The sequence below is a fragment of the Drosophila simulans genome, chromosome 2R (genome assembly GCF_016746395.2).
Source record: "Drosophila simulans strain w501 chromosome 2R, Prin_Dsim_3.1, whole genome shotgun sequence".
In the NCBI taxonomy this organism is placed as follows: domain Eukaryota; kingdom Metazoa; phylum Arthropoda; class Insecta; order Diptera; family Drosophilidae; genus Drosophila; species Drosophila simulans.
In genome coordinates this window covers 21,726,774-21,742,090 of record NC_052521.2, presented here as the reverse complement: position 1 = coordinate 21,742,090, position 15,317 = coordinate 21,726,774, and the positions used below count along the sequence as shown (strand labels likewise).

At 47.7% G+C, this 15,317-nt stretch overlaps 5 protein-coding genes across 7 annotated transcripts in view; 2 read left to right on the top strand and 3 right to left on the bottom strand.

The window, feature by feature from the left end:
* The window catches only part of LOC6736105 (induced during hyphae development protein 1), a 27,417-nt gene extending 16,036 nt beyond the window's left edge, over positions 1–11,381 (top strand). The window contains exons 6-8 of one of the 2 annotated variants that reach the window (XM_039291831.2): positions 880–1,183; positions 1,490–1,855; positions 11,317–11,381. In XM_039291831.2, coding sequence (XP_039147765.1) covers positions 880–1,183; positions 1,490–1,849 — 664 coding nt within the window. In that variant the 3' untranslated portion in view covers positions 1,850–1,855; positions 11,317–11,381. Of the gene's footprint in view, positions 1–879; positions 1,184–1,489; positions 1,856–6,433; positions 7,223–11,316 lie in introns of those variants that run through there. The other variant, XM_016181213.2, reaches the window with a different exon arrangement.
* On the top strand, positions 7,360–12,008 carry LOC6736102. Of its 2 annotated transcripts, XM_039291833.2 has the most exons (4): positions 7,360–7,564; positions 7,635–7,772; positions 7,831–7,888; positions 11,317–12,008. In XM_039291833.2, exons 2-4 carry the CDS (start codon positions 7,707–7,709, stop codon positions 11,637–11,639), a joined length of 447 nt encoding a protein of 148 aa, XP_039147767.1. In that variant the 5' UTR covers positions 7,360–7,564; positions 7,635–7,706; the 3' UTR covers positions 11,640–12,008. The 2 variants fall into 2 exon arrangements, with proteins under 2 accessions (XP_039147767.1, XP_002083003.1); XM_002082967.4 differs by lacking the exons at positions 7,360–7,564; positions 7,635–7,772; positions 7,831–7,888 and adding exons at positions 8,059–8,573; positions 8,635–8,692.
* LOC6736103 (aarF domain-containing kinase 1) lies at positions 8,698–10,922 on the bottom strand. Its single transcript, XM_016168912.3, has 4 exons — positions 10,785–10,922; positions 9,320–10,440; positions 9,157–9,252; positions 8,698–9,095 (listed from the first exon to the last, which is right to left on the bottom strand). The coding sequence occupies exons 2-4, from the start codon at positions 10,430–10,432 to the stop codon at positions 8,748–8,750; spliced, it is 1,557 nt and encodes a 518-aa protein (XP_016029496.1). The 5' UTR covers positions 10,433–10,440; positions 10,785–10,922; the 3' UTR covers positions 8,698–8,747.
* Positions 11,653–15,317, bottom strand: LOC6736101. The gene is made up of 6 exons (XM_016168911.3): positions 15,037–15,317; positions 13,535–13,630; positions 13,278–13,481; positions 12,619–13,217; positions 12,337–12,558; positions 11,653–12,276 (listed from the first exon to the last, which is right to left on the bottom strand). The coding sequence occupies exons 1-6, from the start codon at positions 15,187–15,189 to the stop codon at positions 12,072–12,074; spliced, it is 1,479 nt and encodes a 492-aa protein (XP_016029492.1). The 5' UTR covers positions 15,190–15,317; the 3' UTR covers positions 11,653–12,071.
* LOC6736100 lies at positions 13,770–14,938 on the bottom strand. Its single transcript, XM_016168910.3, has 3 exons — positions 14,474–14,938; positions 14,297–14,415; positions 13,770–14,240 (listed from the first exon to the last, which is right to left on the bottom strand). The coding sequence occupies exons 1-3, from the start codon at positions 14,762–14,764 to the stop codon at positions 14,027–14,029; spliced, it is 624 nt and encodes a 207-aa protein (XP_016029493.1). The 5' UTR covers positions 14,765–14,938; the 3' UTR covers positions 13,770–14,026.

Here is a 15,317-nt window from a genome sequence, read left to right as displayed (position 1 = left end):
TTAATTAGTAAACGTCAGCCGGGAAAAATGCAGAGCCCTTTTTCCTCTGCCTTCTTAGGCATTTCCACGGCGGAAACTCTCCGGCGCGCATTCATCAACTTTCTGGATGGCGACACCAGCGAACTGACAGGAATAACTCCCAACTCGTGTCGCCAAGTAACTGCGGAAATTTGTTGGGCAAAGTTACTCGCTTTTGCATTTTTCCCGCCGCTTTTCGCGGCCTTGTGCAGCCCGCTTTTCCGCTGATGCGGCTTAAAGGCTCCCCGAAGGTGGCTTAATTCTTTGTGGCCACTGGCTGCAAGTGCTGCTGGCGCCCATTCCCCAGTCCGATTGTCGCCGCAAATTAAATGGGAATCATTGTTTCAATTTTAAGTTCTTTTGCGGGCGGCGAAGTGTTGCACACGCAGTGATTTATCGCTTTTATCGATCGATTTGCCTTTGTTATCGGTCGGATTTAAGCGCTTTTGTGATGCTTCTTTTCATATCTTTTGGTTTCCGCCAACTTCATTTGAACTATTTGGTTTTCATAACACACCAATGTGTATTATTAATATGAATACATATTGTTGCTACTGATTTAAAATCAACAAAAATAGCTACAGGATATTTTTGTTAGTTGAAAACCTTTTTTTTTATTTCTGTTGAGCTGAGGCTCTGTTTATAATTTCCAGTACGCTAGAGCCTTAATTTTCCGGCACACGTCACTTACCATAACCATGTCCGTAGCTGCTCCTTTCCCACGTTATATCAATTTGCATGGGGGCCATGCTCGTCCTTGCTAATCGCTGCGAGTCCTTCGACGCCACTTGCAGCCATTTGATACGCGTTTAGTTTAGTCAACCAAACGCTAAATAAACTTTCATTTAACATGCTCGACAGCAACGAGGCGGAGCCACCCACTCCGAGCGGCAACAACAACGGCGGCAACTTGAAAAATCAGAGCAACAGTCGGGAGGCTGGAAGTGGCACTGGAAGTGGCAGTGGAAGTGGGTGTGGAAGTGGTGGGCAGCCGAACAAACCGACCAACTGGAGCATGCATAATGAGGACACCAGCACGGCGCTGGCCAGCCACCACCAACTACAACAGCAGGTGAAATCGAGTTCCGAGCTCTACCAGGAGGCAGCCGACATTTTGGGCCTGAGTTGCAGCCTCTGTGATAATTGCCGCTGCCTGGACTGCCAGGTGAGTAACTGTGGGAGTGGGGAGTCGTCGGTAGAAGGGTCAGAAACGGCACCTGATTTTGGTATGATTCATTAGGTCTCGATACACTTACTGCTGAATATACAACAATACCTTTAGTATTATTGGTTTGCTAGCTAAGCTTTATTAACTTAATAGAGATGAACTGAAATCAGGGTTGTGTGTTCTCCTGTGAGGTTTTCTTAAGTACGCCTGCCCTGTTCGGCATGTCCGCAATGATGACTCCCCGCTTCCTGGCCAATCAAGAGCTCAATCTCGAGCGTTAACAAACCAACCATTCCCCCACAGAGTGGCTACTTTGACTGCGACGACGACGATGAGAGCTACTCGGAGCAATCTCTGATGGACGACGAGTACGACGAGTTCGACTGCGGAGCGGAGGAGCTGCAGGCGGCGATGACAGCAGCCCGGCACCAGGATGTGCCCCGGATGCCCTGCTGCCCGCTGGCGGCGGGTTCCCACCTTGCACACAAGGCGGGCTCCCCGGCCGCACACACGCCCCCGCAATCGGAATCCCTGGGCCATCGGGTGGCCATCGATTTTGATTTAATTAACGCCACTTGCAGCCAGGTGCTGCAAAACTGTGAAACATTCAACGATTTGAGTCTGCTAGATGCCGCCGCCGGAGCCGAGCGTCCTTTCACGTAAATCCAGGTAGGTGTCCGGCGTGCTGCACAACTACGTGTGTTGTTTGTGGGGCATTTCGTGAATTCCGGAGCGCTGTATGACAACCATATCCCCATATCCCCGTATACCGGCCAGAGCCCGTTGGCAAGCCGATTTGATTTCACCTGTCGCAGGCGTACCTCCTCACTAACCGGGATCCGGGATTCGGGATCTGTCCGAAATCCACTGCGGACTCGCAGATTGCTACAGCAATTTCTCATTCGTTTCCTGGCAGCGAGAGTGAAACTGAAATTGGGGCTTATGCAAAAATGAGCAAATTGCATTTTATTCTACGGAAGCGCATCAAAAAGGCTCTCGACTTAGATATACCCTTTTCATACCTTATACCTTGGACCTTGAGATCATTTCCACCTTACATTTCCAAACTACTTAATTTGGTTTCAGTCATTTCTGCCTTTCAAGCGACATAGAAACACCTATATACTCGTACCTAGTTCAACTGCCCCAGCTCTTATGGATTCACAAATCATGAGTACTTTTGTGGACTGCTCCACCCTTGAACCCAATGAATGCGGGGTACAAAAATGCTGCTGAGTTGGCAAAGCTTAGCCATAGCTTGGCAAGCGAATTGCTGGGGGATCGGGATGGGTTCCGGACCGCAACAGTGGCGAAATGGCCTGGCACTGGTCAGTTTATTGCATTTAGTCAAGTTTCGCTGTTTGCATGGACGATTGCTGGCAACAAATGAAATGCGGTGTTTCGAGGTTTGGGCAGCCAGGAGATTCGGAAGCTGAGGGCCGGCAAATTTGATTTTCCCACACACACACACTCACACACACACAGGCAGACAGACACACACACTTTCACCGACAGCAGGAAATTTTCCATATTTGTTGAGGGCTCAAAGCAATATGCAAAACATGCACTTCCGTTTGTTTCCCCCGCTTTTTCCGAATTAAACTTTCCATGCTGCATTCGTTTTATTTTGCAGGACTTTTTGTTAGCCGCCCATTCAATTGAAATGCAGTCCAACAAAGGGCTCAAAAGCCAGGCTGAAACTATGAAAAATGCATTGCCATCAGAATGGCAAGCGGCAAAAATGGCAAGTCGAGAGCGGAACTTAAATCGAATTACATTTACGAAATGAAATTTAAAGAGCCAGTCCTGCCGAGTGAGTAATGACTGCTACAAGCGGTGGCAATAAATAGGATGCTCCTCGCCCGCCAATCCCCAATACCCCCACCACCCCCACCACCCCCACCACCCCCACCATCCCCACCATCCCCACCATCCCCACTGCCATCCCATGGCCATGCTCCGCTGCTCGCTGGCAGCCAAAGCATCCAAAGCCTACCGTCTAAGCCCCGGAGGCTTAGTGTCTACAATGATGCACTGCGAGAAGAGGCTGATCCCGATGCTAAGTCAACGTCGTGTTATAAACTTGAAAACAAATGAAAACAAATTTTCTCTAGAAAATGTAAAGAGTATCCACACGGATTGCATCTGGTGCTGAAAATGTTTGTTGGGTTGGTACTCATTTGACAGATCAAGTTAGAAGCACGAACTTTTTCGAGTGCAGCATGTGGCCAAGTGAGTGTGCTCGAATGCGAGGGAGTGGCCGTGCCAACACATCAAGTGCATTTGGTGTTGGCCAACACCTCCCCGAAGCTCCCCGAAGGAGCAGCACCCAGAGCTGCGCCAGCTGTTGGCCATTTGCCAGGCTCCGCTGGCATTTCGCTTGGACAGAAGACAATGCACTAAAAAGGACGCTTGCCCAAAAACATGGCTTTCGGCGCCCTGCCCGTGCGAGCTACTTATGCAGTTTGTGCCCACGGGCAGTGGGCTTTATTGAAAACTCATTTTACCTTAGGTTGTCCGACATGGCCCATCGGGCATCCCATTCCCACTGCCCACTAAAAGCAGTTAGATGGAAGCGCCAGCCATAAAACCGCTCTGCAAATGAAATTTTACGCAATGCCCACAGAGCTAAAACATTTTGTGGGCCGGCTTTTATTTCAATTTCCCATTCGGACGCTGGTGCAATTTCATTACCATCCAATAAAAACACCTGCACTTTGTGGATCCACAGGAAAACATGTAAAAGCAAGTATTAAGGTATGAAACTTAATCTAATCGGTGGAAAATGCTTTAATACAAATGGCTGTACCTTATCGACCTGAAACTGGAAAACTATTTCGTGTTCTGCTCCAAGTGGTTCCCCACTTAATGAACCCCAGCACCCAAATCAAACTTTTCCTGCGGTCTGCGATTGCCAGTTTAGCTGGTCCAAAGTGCTCCTAACCACGGTGCGCTGCAAATCCGAATGCAATTGCCATTAGAGCCCGGCCGCAGCACGCCCACAGCCACGCCCCGCTTAATGATGCTTGATTTAATTAATGCCGCATTACCTACGTGGCAGGACGCAGTCCCCGACTTGGGGCACTGGCACTCCGATAGGGATTGGGACGCGGACTCGGCTGGGAATGGGAAATCGCACGGCCGGATGGCAATTGGAAATTGTGCGCGTCTGTTGGGGAAGCAGCGGCGACAGGATGAACCACATTGCCATTTGCTGATGATGATAATTTATTGCCCCGAAGGGCTTATGGGGGCCTCCACTCCACGGCGCCCCGCCCTCGGTTTTCCGGACCCCGCGTCCTGGGCTCCTTGGAGGAAACGATTTCCGCTTCGGCCTGCCTCGGGCGTGGGCAAATATTTGCCATGGCTTTCTATTTCCCCAGCCAGGCCAAACAAATTGTTTACAATATTTATTGTTTGTTCGATGTTCTGCGGCCGTTGACAATGATGAAATGGCAGCCTGGGCGACGGACCCACCGCCCGGCCGAGAAATCAGCGCATGTGACTTGACCGAAGGAAGAAGGGACCCCGAAAGTGGATGTCTGGGTCACGACAACGGCGTCAATGCTCATTTCCGTCGACATATTTTCATTTCCTTTCGACTTTCTGCTCCGCCTTCGCTGGCTGTTTGTCCAAGGATTACCAGCAGCTGGCTCGTCCTTCCGCTCGTCCTGCGCCGCCGCCGAGTGAAATGTAATTCATTAAACTTTATTGTCCAGCGTTTTCCACTGACCTCGCCCTGCGTTCGACTCCAGTTTAATTTGTTTCTGCGGCAGGAAAACCTCATTTATTGCCCATGTAGAGGAAACTTTTCGGCCGAACTCGAAACACACAAAAATAAAAATAAAAACAAAAACAAAAACACGAGCCAGCGCACACAAAATCATAATTAAAATTTTCAATAAAATCTCCGTAAGCAGGGCGAAAAGCAAACAGAACCGCTTTGCTGGCTGCTAATTATAAATTATAATTTTCCAGATCCTTTGTTGCCAAAATTAATCTTAATGAAATTATTCAAACAAAACTTTTCTGCAATCGCTGGGGCGGCTTTTTCCCGCCCGCCGGCAATTAATTTCGCCCGACATCCATTGACAAAGTGAAAGCACGTTTCGATAATGAAAGCCGCCAACGGCCACGCCCCTTCACGCCCCCACTAATTGTGCCAACAACTCGATTCCAGCTGAGCAACCTTCCACACTCGACACTGGCCCTCGAAAGTGGCCTACACCACATAAAAGTGGCGAGACGAAAGGACTCAGCCTCCCCCTTTTGGCTGCCCCGAAAAGTATGCTATCTAATTGTTGGGGCATCGAGCAAGTGCCTCAGATTTGAGGGAACTGCTCTGCTCGAAGGCACAGCCTCCTCCACTGCAGTTTCATAAATTTGAAATTCAAATTTGGTACTCACATGCCGCAGATTCGACTCCCAGATACCTTAAATTAAATTCTGGGAGCGCCTTTAATCTTGGGGGAGCCAACTTGGCACAAATCAACATATATGTATGTATGCATGTACGTGCTGACAGGCTGACAGGTGAAATGCTATCTCCAGCCTGTTGCTGACACCAAATGGGGGAAAAGTGGGGAGCTAGAGTTTTTAATTATGCTCAGCTGAGATTAATTTTTTGGCCTGGCATTAGTTTTTATTATGTAGTTATCAGAGGCACCTACTTTATATACTTACTAGATTATATATATTTGATATATGATTTATATAACTGACATAGGGCGTGCATACCCAGCTTGGATTTTAAGGAAGGTGCCTGGCTCGTTGGTGAAAGTTGGAAAGTTCTGTGCGCATGCAAATTGATTTGTGCTACAACTTCCACCCACTTTCACCTCGTGCGTGGGCGGATTCATATGTATCCAGTTGATAAAGGTCTTGGTCGGCTGGCACTTTGGGTTTACATTGCAAATACAAAACTATTAACAAGACATAGTCGGGGGATAAATTAATTAAAATGTCAACCTGGATTTATTTCGTGTGTGCGGAACTTGACAAAAGTTGTAGCCTCCTGGGCGTGGGTGGCATTTCCAAGGAGCAGCCTGGCACAAAGCCACAAAAAGCCAACAGGAGCGGAGGGCAGGGTCTATGAATTCTTCATGAGCACAGAGCGTGCATAAAAATTTAAATAATTTGTGTGATTCTTATGCGAGAGTGGGCATACATGTGCACACTCCTCCCACTCAGCCGCAGAGTAAACAATTGCCCGCCCTTATTTACCTTTCAACATTTCTATTTGCACAGGTGACGCGCTGGCAGGCGGGGATTCCCGCCCAATCAGGAGTCCGCACACTGCAGCTAATTAAAGTTTAACAACGGCCAGGTCGGAGCCCATTAATTGCAACTGACACCTAGCACAGTGGCTGCCATTTGTACGCGGACACAGCGCCGCTGGTGTTTGCGTTGCGTTTATTTTCTTATTTCTCATTTTGTTTTCAATTAAGTTCGATGCAAATAAAGCAGTTGGCTAACAGGAAGCCTCCGCTGCCATATATCCTGCATAAATACGCAATATGTGGCCCATGTGTGTGTGTGTGTGTGTGTGTGTAGTGGCATTGTGCAAACGTGGATAGTTGGCGAGCGTGACGAACTGGTCAACAAATCGCAAATAAATTAATTGGCAATTGCAATTTCAATTCAATTCAATTCCGAGGCAGCGGAAGCTCAATTGAAAACCAGAAGTGTTCCGGCGATGGCGATTATCAGTGAACATAAACCACATATGGAACAATGAAACAATGAGAAACCAAAACGAATTGTGCCAATCCAAACCAATCTCATATTCAAATATGAATGTTATCGAGTTGCAGTGAGTGCAAGCCAAATCGAATTCATTGGGATTATGCAGCTCGTCGTAATCTGACAACACAACTAATTGAAAATTCAATGAAATATTTATCCCTAATCTGTGTAAAGGGTCTATATGTTGTTAGTGCTTAAGTATGTAAGAATTTTAGTGTGATGCTTTTCGTTCGTTCACTGATTTCAAATCAAGGAGAAACATTGGAAATATATATTTGTGTTGGAAAAGAAGCCCCGTGTCTGCGAATTGTTTGCTTGCCACGGTGTTTGGACAGGGGTTAGGGGGCCAGGGTCAAGGGTCGTTCCCTGCCCGCGATTCGAGGATGCACAAAGCCAACGATCATGAGATTAGCTTCAATTAGCCGTTAACAAGTGACTGACGGACAGAATCCGGAGGAGATAACGGCCGGCACAAACATAAATGCAATCTGGCCGAGATAACTGGGCCTGCTCACCCCGGGAATTGGCCATTTGGAGAGCGGCTGCCAGTGGGCCCAGTTCGCTCATTAGTCTGGAAGGGATCCCCTGCGGCCGGAGACAAAGGTGGTAAAAAGTCCATCAACTGCTTAAAATGTAATCAGAGTTCGGGCCACTCGCCATATCTTACATATCTTATCGCTTTGACATGTGCCCGGGGCTTTAGAGTGAATCACGGATTCCGTTTTTGGCCAAAACAACTCATTCGGTGGGTCATCTTGCGGGTCATTTAACCGAAATGGATAATCTGGGCGTCGTGCTCCTGGTCCTGTGCGCCCTCAGCTTCCTGCTCTTCCTCCTGCGAGTGAGTATTCCCCTCAGAGCCGCCTGTTTATCCCGCACTGCCCAGTGTCGTTTTCCAGGTGCTTCTGATTGCCTGTCGCTCGTACTCAATGTCGCTGCGCCCGAAGCAGGAGCAAGGTGAGTTCTTCGGGCATTTGAGGAGGGCAAACATAAATATTTGCCCTGGTTGGGCCACTGAACTCGTTCTCGAGATGAGGGAGAGCAAGAGTTCCCGGCCGCCATAAATCAAGGGCGACATTAATATATATATGCATATATGTATGCGTGCGTTCGAACATATATCTATTTGCGCACATTTATCATATCGCCTCATTAGATAAATTGCGAATGCGAACAAAAAACAAAGCCCTGGCTCGACACTGGTTTTGTCGCCTTATCAGCTAATGATTACAAAGCAAATATGTGCGTTCCCCGTTGTCAGCCCCGAGTCTGACCCATGCCCGGATGTCCTATCAATTCGGTGGCCAGTAGTTCAGGTTAGTCGGCTCTGTCAGTTCGTCAGAGAACGGCTGTCTTCGAGAAGTTTTTCAATTCCAATCAGGAATTAACACCCGAGTTCAACATGGCCCCTGCCATAAACGCGACGGTCAGCACCCCTTTTGACTCCACCACGGTGGCGAACGGAACACTTAACACCACTGGAAGTACGAATTCGGGTTGGGAATACGTTAACACCACTCCCGTCACAATTTGGATCAACGGTGGCGGCTACGATCCATACATGTTCTTTTACCCCAGCTATGTCATTTACATTGTGCTGGTCTTCCTCTTCGTCATCGCCTTTCCTCTGGCCATGATTATGGTAAGCCAATTCGGAATGGGACGTCTCCTGCTCCTGCTAATGATCCACTCTTTCCCCGAAGAGCGCCAAACGCAAGCGAGAGGCCAATGCGCGGAATCTCGCCCAGCAGAGACAACGAGGTAAATTCCCTTTCCTGTCTCGTTTTGTACTTTTAATTGGGGGACACCGTTTAGTCTAAATAACCTGCTTGAGAGCTTCGAGGAAACCAAAATTAATCAGTCCCAGGTAGAGGTAGTAGCAGTTGAGCTTGAAAAGCTCCCATCGCTCGCGCACCCGCAGCCACAGGATTCGCGAGGATCCGGTACCAGACTGTTTGGCTCGCTGTTCAGCGTACGAGGATTGAACACAGCACTTGGACATAACCCAGAAGGCGGTCATCCGGTTCTGGGTGCGCAGCGTGGACTCAATTCCGCGGATCAAGTCGTTTGTCTTCAGAATGAGCAGCATCTGACGGTCCACCTGCTCCAATACGTCGGAAATGTGCGGCAGCACCAGGGATGTGTTGTTTTGCAGCGTGTTCTTCTGCAGAAGCAAAGCATATACTATGAGTAATTCAAGAGAAGAATTTGCTGCCTGAACTTACCTCTTCTTTGGAATATTTGACTTTGGTCAGGCCCTGCATCACCGTCTCCCACGGTCGTCCCGTCACCATGCATGCGAAAAGACCGTAAAGATCGCCCTGAATCGAAGAAATGGAAAAGTTAGAAGGCTTACGTTCAAATCCACCTCCCAAGCGTCGTAAATACCTTAATTCCAAGCTGCTCACTGTGTTGTCGCATCGCTTTGCGGTCCACATTAAGAATACTCAGCCAGAGATTGGAATAATCGTACCGAAACTTGTCCGTCAGATTTGCGTACAGACCGTGATCCAGCAGAACTATCTCCAGACTGTTCTTCGGCGTGCGCCTTACCAAGATGTTTCCTGGGTGCGGATCGCTGTGTACGAAGCCGGTGCGGAAGATCATCTCGGAGTAGAGCTGCCCAATGCGATTGGCCACCGCAAATGAGTCAATTTTGTTTCGCCGTATGTAGTCCAAGTCCGTGACATGCCCGCCCTCCAGGTACTCCATGACTAGGACTCGAGAAGAGCTGTATTTCCAGTATATCTTGGGCACCCGAAGCCACGAGTACTTCTCGAACTGCTTGGCTACTTTCTCGGCGTTACGTCCCTCGTTAAGGAAATCGAGTTCGACCGGCAAGTTCTTTTTGGACTCCTCAACCAGCCAGTGGATCTTGAAGTCAGGAAATATCCGCGCCAGCACATTGACGGCCAGTTCCATGGTCTTCATGTCAACGCGGGAGTTACCCTTAACATAGGGATGTTGCACCTTCACGGCCACCAGCTCGCCGGTCTTGAGGCGCGCCTTATGTACCTGGGCAAGGGAAGCGGTTCCCAGCGGCTCCCTCTCAAAGCTGTCGAAGATGTCTTCCGGATTGCAGCGCAGATCCTGTCGGATTACCTTATACAGGTCCTCAATGGGGTTTTGCGGCGCATCGGAGTGAAGTACCTTCATGGTCTGCACAAACTCCTTGGGTAGCAGGTACTCCAAGGCCCCTATGTGCTGGCCCACCTTGATGTAGACACCCTTGTTTATGCAGATCAGCTGAAGCAGTTTCTCTGCGGCTATCTTGTGGACTCGGCTCTTTTCCGCCTTGTACTCGGGCGTCTCCTTATCCCATTCCCTGTAGTAAAGTTCCCGCTTGTAGGTGAGTGCCACGTCCACGACGGCGGCGGCGGATCGCGACAGCCGGACGATTCCGAGTGAGTTGGGATCGTAGTCGTTGGTGTGCAGGCTCCAGCCGGCAGACGCCAGTCCGGCGCCGACTACTCCGTAGCCCAGAACGCGACGCAACAGCATTCCTCCGGCTGAATAATGAAGAGAGTTTAGTCTGGTGTGCAAACACAACAGGTGTCAATGCCGATTAACCTTTGGGCTTTCACCTAAATTAAGCGCGTTGTTTTACGCGGAACTAAGGCACTGAGGCACTTTGAACTTTGCCCTCCGCTAAGTAATTTTTGGCGAATACAGCCCACTAAACCTGTTGCATCTCCGCAAGCATTTTCATTTACATTTTTCCCATTTACATTTTCCAGCGCTCACATGTAGCTAAACTTTCACCTCAGTAATTCCGTCTGCGCCATTATGTAAACACACCTGACTGAAGGTGAGCCGCGGCTCGCTCGCATTGACTGCCAATAGTTTCACTTACTCGATATGGTGCACTACAGGTAGCGCCGGAGTTCAACGGCGCGTAGGTGTTGAAATTCCAAAGTCTTTAATTAAATTGATGCGCTTCCACTTCTGTGGTGGCCTCAGTTGGCACAATCAGCTGTTGGCCTGACGTCAGACCAGCTGACCCAATAGCAGAGCTCAAGGGCGTAGTTGCTTTGTCTTAAGGGGGTTGAGTGCTCTTACAATAATATAACGGCTTTTTAATCAATATAAAAAAAGTTATATTAAATTTCATTTACGACTCGGAAAAAATCATTAGTCACCCGACCCCCCTATGGAAGGCTGTACTTGCTTCTTTTGCCTTAAAAGCGGGTAACATTTAGCGGTTAACAGAACGGGCGGTATATGATACGTTATATTTAAAGGAATACCAATACTAGCAGGTACCGGTTAACAGAACGCAACGGTTTAGACGTCATATTTAAAAGTTATACTTGCTAACTTCCGTTTTTAAAGAGTTTCTGTGGGGTTTCCTTGTCCACTAACATTTAAATTTCTTTTTTCCCCAGCCCGTCGCCAAATGGAGATCAATGTGACGAACAATTGCAACGGCGGCTCCGGAGGAGTCGGAAACGTGTGCTCAAACAGCCAGGACGAAGTCAGTGTGTTGCCCAAGACCTTGGATTTGCCGCCCACGTACGACGAGGCCGCTTTTAGCGAGCGAAAGCAGGACAGCACACTGACCATAGCCACCACCTTGGAAGCGAGCAATCCCAATTTGGCGGTTGGAATTAACGAACCACCGCCGGTTTACGAGGCGAATGTGGCCACAACTACCACGTCCACCACCACCACCGTATTTTTGGTCAACGGTCAACCACCGGTGGTGTAACTAAGCATTGGGCTTCTGAGAAAAAGTAAATTTATTATTATTTATACACTAAACAAGACACTGTACAGCTTTGTCTTTGTAAATAAACTCTGCGCCTCGACAACTCTTTAATTTTGCATAAATTATAAAACCCATTGGGGTAAATAAATAAACAAACGTATTCTGCATATTATTAAAGTTTTCTAGTCAAAAACTTAGCTTAGCATAGATGAATTTCGTAATTTTGCAGGATTTTATGATATGCATATGAAAACACTTTTCTGGTCGAAAACTATGATATGCAAATAAAATGAGTAAACGATGCGTAATAAGTCTTGAGTATTGAAAATAATATCAAGAACCAAATCCGCAACCAAACTAAACGAAAACTTCTAACTTAAGAAATAACACGAAACTATAGAATAATTTGAAAACAAATATATGGTTAGTGCATTAGCACCTCAAAATTTCGTCGAGCGTAGGTCCCCAGCGGCCGTAAGGATCCTTGGGTAAAATGAATATGTTGTCGCACCAGGAGTAACCAAGGACTCGATTCTCAACGATCAATTTAAATGCAGGATTTTCATTAATCAGGTCTCTGTAGTTGTCGTTGGAAACCACGGCAGCATTCTTTTCGTATGCCAGCTGCAAAATGAAACTAAAAAAGGAATTTTGCATTTCCATTTCTAGATAGAAAATGTTTTTCTAAGGAGCTCACCGATCATCGTAGCTAGACGACATTTGACCGGGAATGTTTTTGCACGGCGTAAACACAATCTTGCCTTCCTTGTGCAGCTTATCGAGAAGCTCGGGATTCGAAGACTTGAAGTTGTTTTTCCTGAACATTGGAATCACAGCCTTAGCTTGGTGACCCATTTTCTCGAAATACTGCAAGCAATACTTTATTCCCTCCGATGAAAATATGTTTGAGTTCCCATGGCTGTCAAATGAAGATGAAATAAATAGTCCGTCTAGGGTTAGCTTTAAGAAGAAAACTTACGCAAAGGCGACATTGCTACCATCGATGATAATAAACCTCTTATTCGTTTTCGGCTTATTACTCGTCTCTCCTGCTTCCTCAGTGGGATTAAATGTGTTGGTGTTATAGTCTCCGAGCTTCTTCTTTTCTTCAGTGGTGAAGAAGCTGTCATTAATTCGCGCAGTCTTCCTATTGGGCGTTTTCGCAAGCCTAGCACTTTTCTGCTTCTTTCCCTCCCGCAATTGCTGCGAGTACGATGGGATCGGGATGAAATCTTCTCCGGAAGTGTCTTCAATTAATATAACAGAGTCGTTGCTGTCAACAATTAGACTTGGGACTGCTTCGAAGGTATCGTCCAAGTTGATGATGGAATCTGAAGAATTCTGTTTTCCGATAGTGGAGTACAAAACTGGGTTTTCCGTTTTCGGCGTTATACGCAAAGCGGCCTCGCCATTGCAATCCATAATTATCTGTTTCAGTAGCTGGTCACTGGTGCTGGGCTCATCATCCTCGTCATCTAGAATCCTAATGGATTCGTTCGAAGTATCCAGCAACACGCAGTCGTCATCATCGCTGCTGTCCAACTCTGTGACGATTTCTCCTTCGTCTTCACTGTCATTCTGATGTTCGGTTGACCAGAATGTTATATTGTTGAAACACATAACCTATAAAAGCATTACCTTCTTCAGATTGTAGAACTTCGGCTTGGGCAGGTCGTTTTTCTTTGCTGGCGATTCCTTACTGCGGAAGTCCAACCTGCGCTTGATGTGACGATTCTTATGCACTGCATACTTTTTTTTAATAGAGCTTAGGAACTTGGATACAATTTCTCGATTAAGTGCCTTCTTCTGCATTGCATTGCGCTTTAGTCTTTTCGGTGCGTTCTGTGGAGTATCGCATGCCGTAATACAAATATATTTATATTTCGGTTGCTTACCTTTGGCTTAGGGCCTCGAACCTTTTTGAAGCCCTTGCGCCTTACGGCTTGCGCGGACATTTTCGTGTTTGAGGTGGAGGTTTCTTGTGCTGCGATCTATAAGGAAAAATGGAATGTAATAATTGAGTTGTGATAGCATAGTTTTGGAAAAGTTTTTCTACTGTTACTTTTCCTACTTACTGCGAATTCAAATACATTGGTTCTTTAAGTGCTTTGAGTAAAACTGCATTTGTGGTACATCATTTACATCAATTTTATTCTGAGCTGGAGTCTACAGGGCTTACGTATATATCTAGGCGTACACTCTAACTAGGAAAATGATTTTGATTACACTTCACTTAGGAGTAAAATTAAGTAGATGTTCGGCAGAGAAGGTTGCTCAACCAATACACGAGTGCCTTGCAGTCAAACGAGGTAAAACGGCCAGTAAGTACACAACTCAACAGCAGTAAACAAAGCAGCCCCGTCGCATCCTGGTCCTCCAACTCCGATTTACTGCTTCTTCAGCTCGCTGATCTCGTTGCGTATGTTGGCGCGGGCTAGCTCTTCGTACTTGTCGTGGTAGTCTCCAGTGGCGTAGATGGAGGGAATCATCAGCAGGGTCTCCAGCACCTTGATGCGCATGGCCTTGTAGGTGGCATCGTCGAGATTGGCGTACTCCGAGCGAAGGAGAGTTGTATAGTGCTTGTACTCCTCCGGCGAAGCACTTTAGAAGTTTAAATGGGTTTGAGATATACGGACAATGATTGCACAAATACTTACGCTAGGACCACCAGGTCTACGTCCTGCAGCAAGTTGGCCTCGTCGTCATGGCACCAAGTCAACTGGTTCTCCGGGGTCTTTCTCCCCAGCAAATTACATACCAGGCTTTTTGCATGGTCCTGTTCAAGGTAAAGCACGCCGAATATAGAGGTTCAGTTATACCGCACGCCTACTCACATCCTCGATGACGGCATCGTTGCAAAACTCCTCAAAGACCTCGCAGTTCTTCTCCGCACAGCTGCGGTTGCCATCGAAGTGGTAGTACTGGAAGAAGGCGGCCAGCACAATGTTGGGATTGGCCACGCCCGCCAGGTGCGGCTCCTTGCGCCGCATCATCTCCTCCCAATTGTGGTAGGCGCGAGCGGGATCCTCGGAGCTCAGGTGCTGCTGGATGCGGGCGAACCACTCGTTGGCCACCTGCTCGGGCACATCGTGGTGCTCGCACACCTTCTTCCAGATCTTCTCCATACTTGGTGGGTTGTAGGTGATACTTTGGCCTCTGGGATTCGGGCTTGCTGATTTCGGCAGCAATGATTCAGTTGGCTGGAGCTGGTCTTTCTGGAACTTTTCACTATTCGCTGGGAATGTGGGGTGCAGGGCGCTGGCGATTGCGCACTACCCAAAGAAGCCCCTACCACCACATGGTTAACACTCGCGGGAAAACAGAAACTGCGCGTGCCGCCGACGCGAGCTTGATATTGTCGCAAAAACGGATTTCATTTATAGAACAGGCAACTTACCGTGTGACTAGGACAAGCGTCCTTTTGGGGATCCTCGGCCGCCAGCTGCAACAAGATATTTGAGGCCATTACAGAGGTTGATCCGCGCTTGTGCCAAGGTTGCTTCTTCAGACTGGCCCTCTTGGGATTCTTGTTCTTATTAGCTTTGCTCATTTGGGGCAATCGCTTCTGAATAATGCAGTAAAATGGTTAAAACTCTGATCTTCATGGACTCAACAAAGCTATGGAGGGAAACAGCTGATACCGCAATGTGCGTTATGTTTTGGTATTTTTTTCAAGCA

Bases quoted from the DNA above. Each gene is read 5' to 3' on its own strand.
- LOC6736102 (XM_002082967.4), top strand. From the start codon at position 8,334: ATGGCCCCTGCCATAAACGCGACGGTCAGCACCCCTTTTGACTCCACC. The intron at 8,574-8,634 runs GTAAGCCAATTC...CTTTCCCCGAAG, and splicing joins TTCCTCTGGCCATGATTATG to AGCGCCAAACGCAAGCGAGA. The intron at 8,693-11,316 runs GTAAATTCCCTT...TTTTTTCCCCAG, and splicing joins CGCCCAGCAGAGACAACGAG to CCCGTCGCCAAATGGAGATC.
- LOC6736103 (XM_016168912.3), bottom strand. From the start codon at position 10,432: ATGCTGTTGCGTCGCGTTCTGGGCTACGGAGTAGTCGGCGCCGGACTG. The intron at 9,253-9,319 runs GTATTTACGACG...TCTTCGATTCAG, and splicing joins GTGAGCAGCTTGGAATTAAG to GGCGATCTTTACGGTCTTTT. The intron at 9,096-9,156 runs GTAAGTTCAGGC...TTGCTTCTGCAG, and splicing joins TCAAATATTCCAAAGAAGAG to AAGAACACGCTGCAAAACAA.
- LOC6736100 (XM_016168910.3), bottom strand. From the start codon at position 14,764: ATGGAGAAGATCTGGAAGAAGGTGTGCGAGCACCACGATGTGCCCGAG. The intron at 14,416-14,473 runs GTGAGTAGGCGT...TACCTTGAACAG, and splicing joins ACGATGCCGTCATCGAGGAT to GACCATGCAAAAAGCCTGGT. The intron at 14,241-14,296 runs GTAAGTATTTGT...AAACTTCTAAAG, and splicing joins GTAGACCTGGTGGTCCTAGC to TGCTTCGCCGGAGGAGTACA.
- LOC6736101 (XM_016168911.3), bottom strand. From the start codon at position 15,189: ATGAGCAAAGCTAATAAGAACAAGAATCCCAAGAGGGCCAGTCTGAAG. The intron at 13,482-13,534 runs GTAAGCAACCGA...GATACTCCACAG, and splicing joins TTCGAGGCCCTAAGCCAAAG to AACGCACCGAAAAGACTAAA. The intron at 13,218-13,277 runs GTAATGCTTTTA...ACCGAACATCAG, and splicing joins AGTTCTACAATCTGAAGAAG to AATGACAGTGAAGACGAAGG.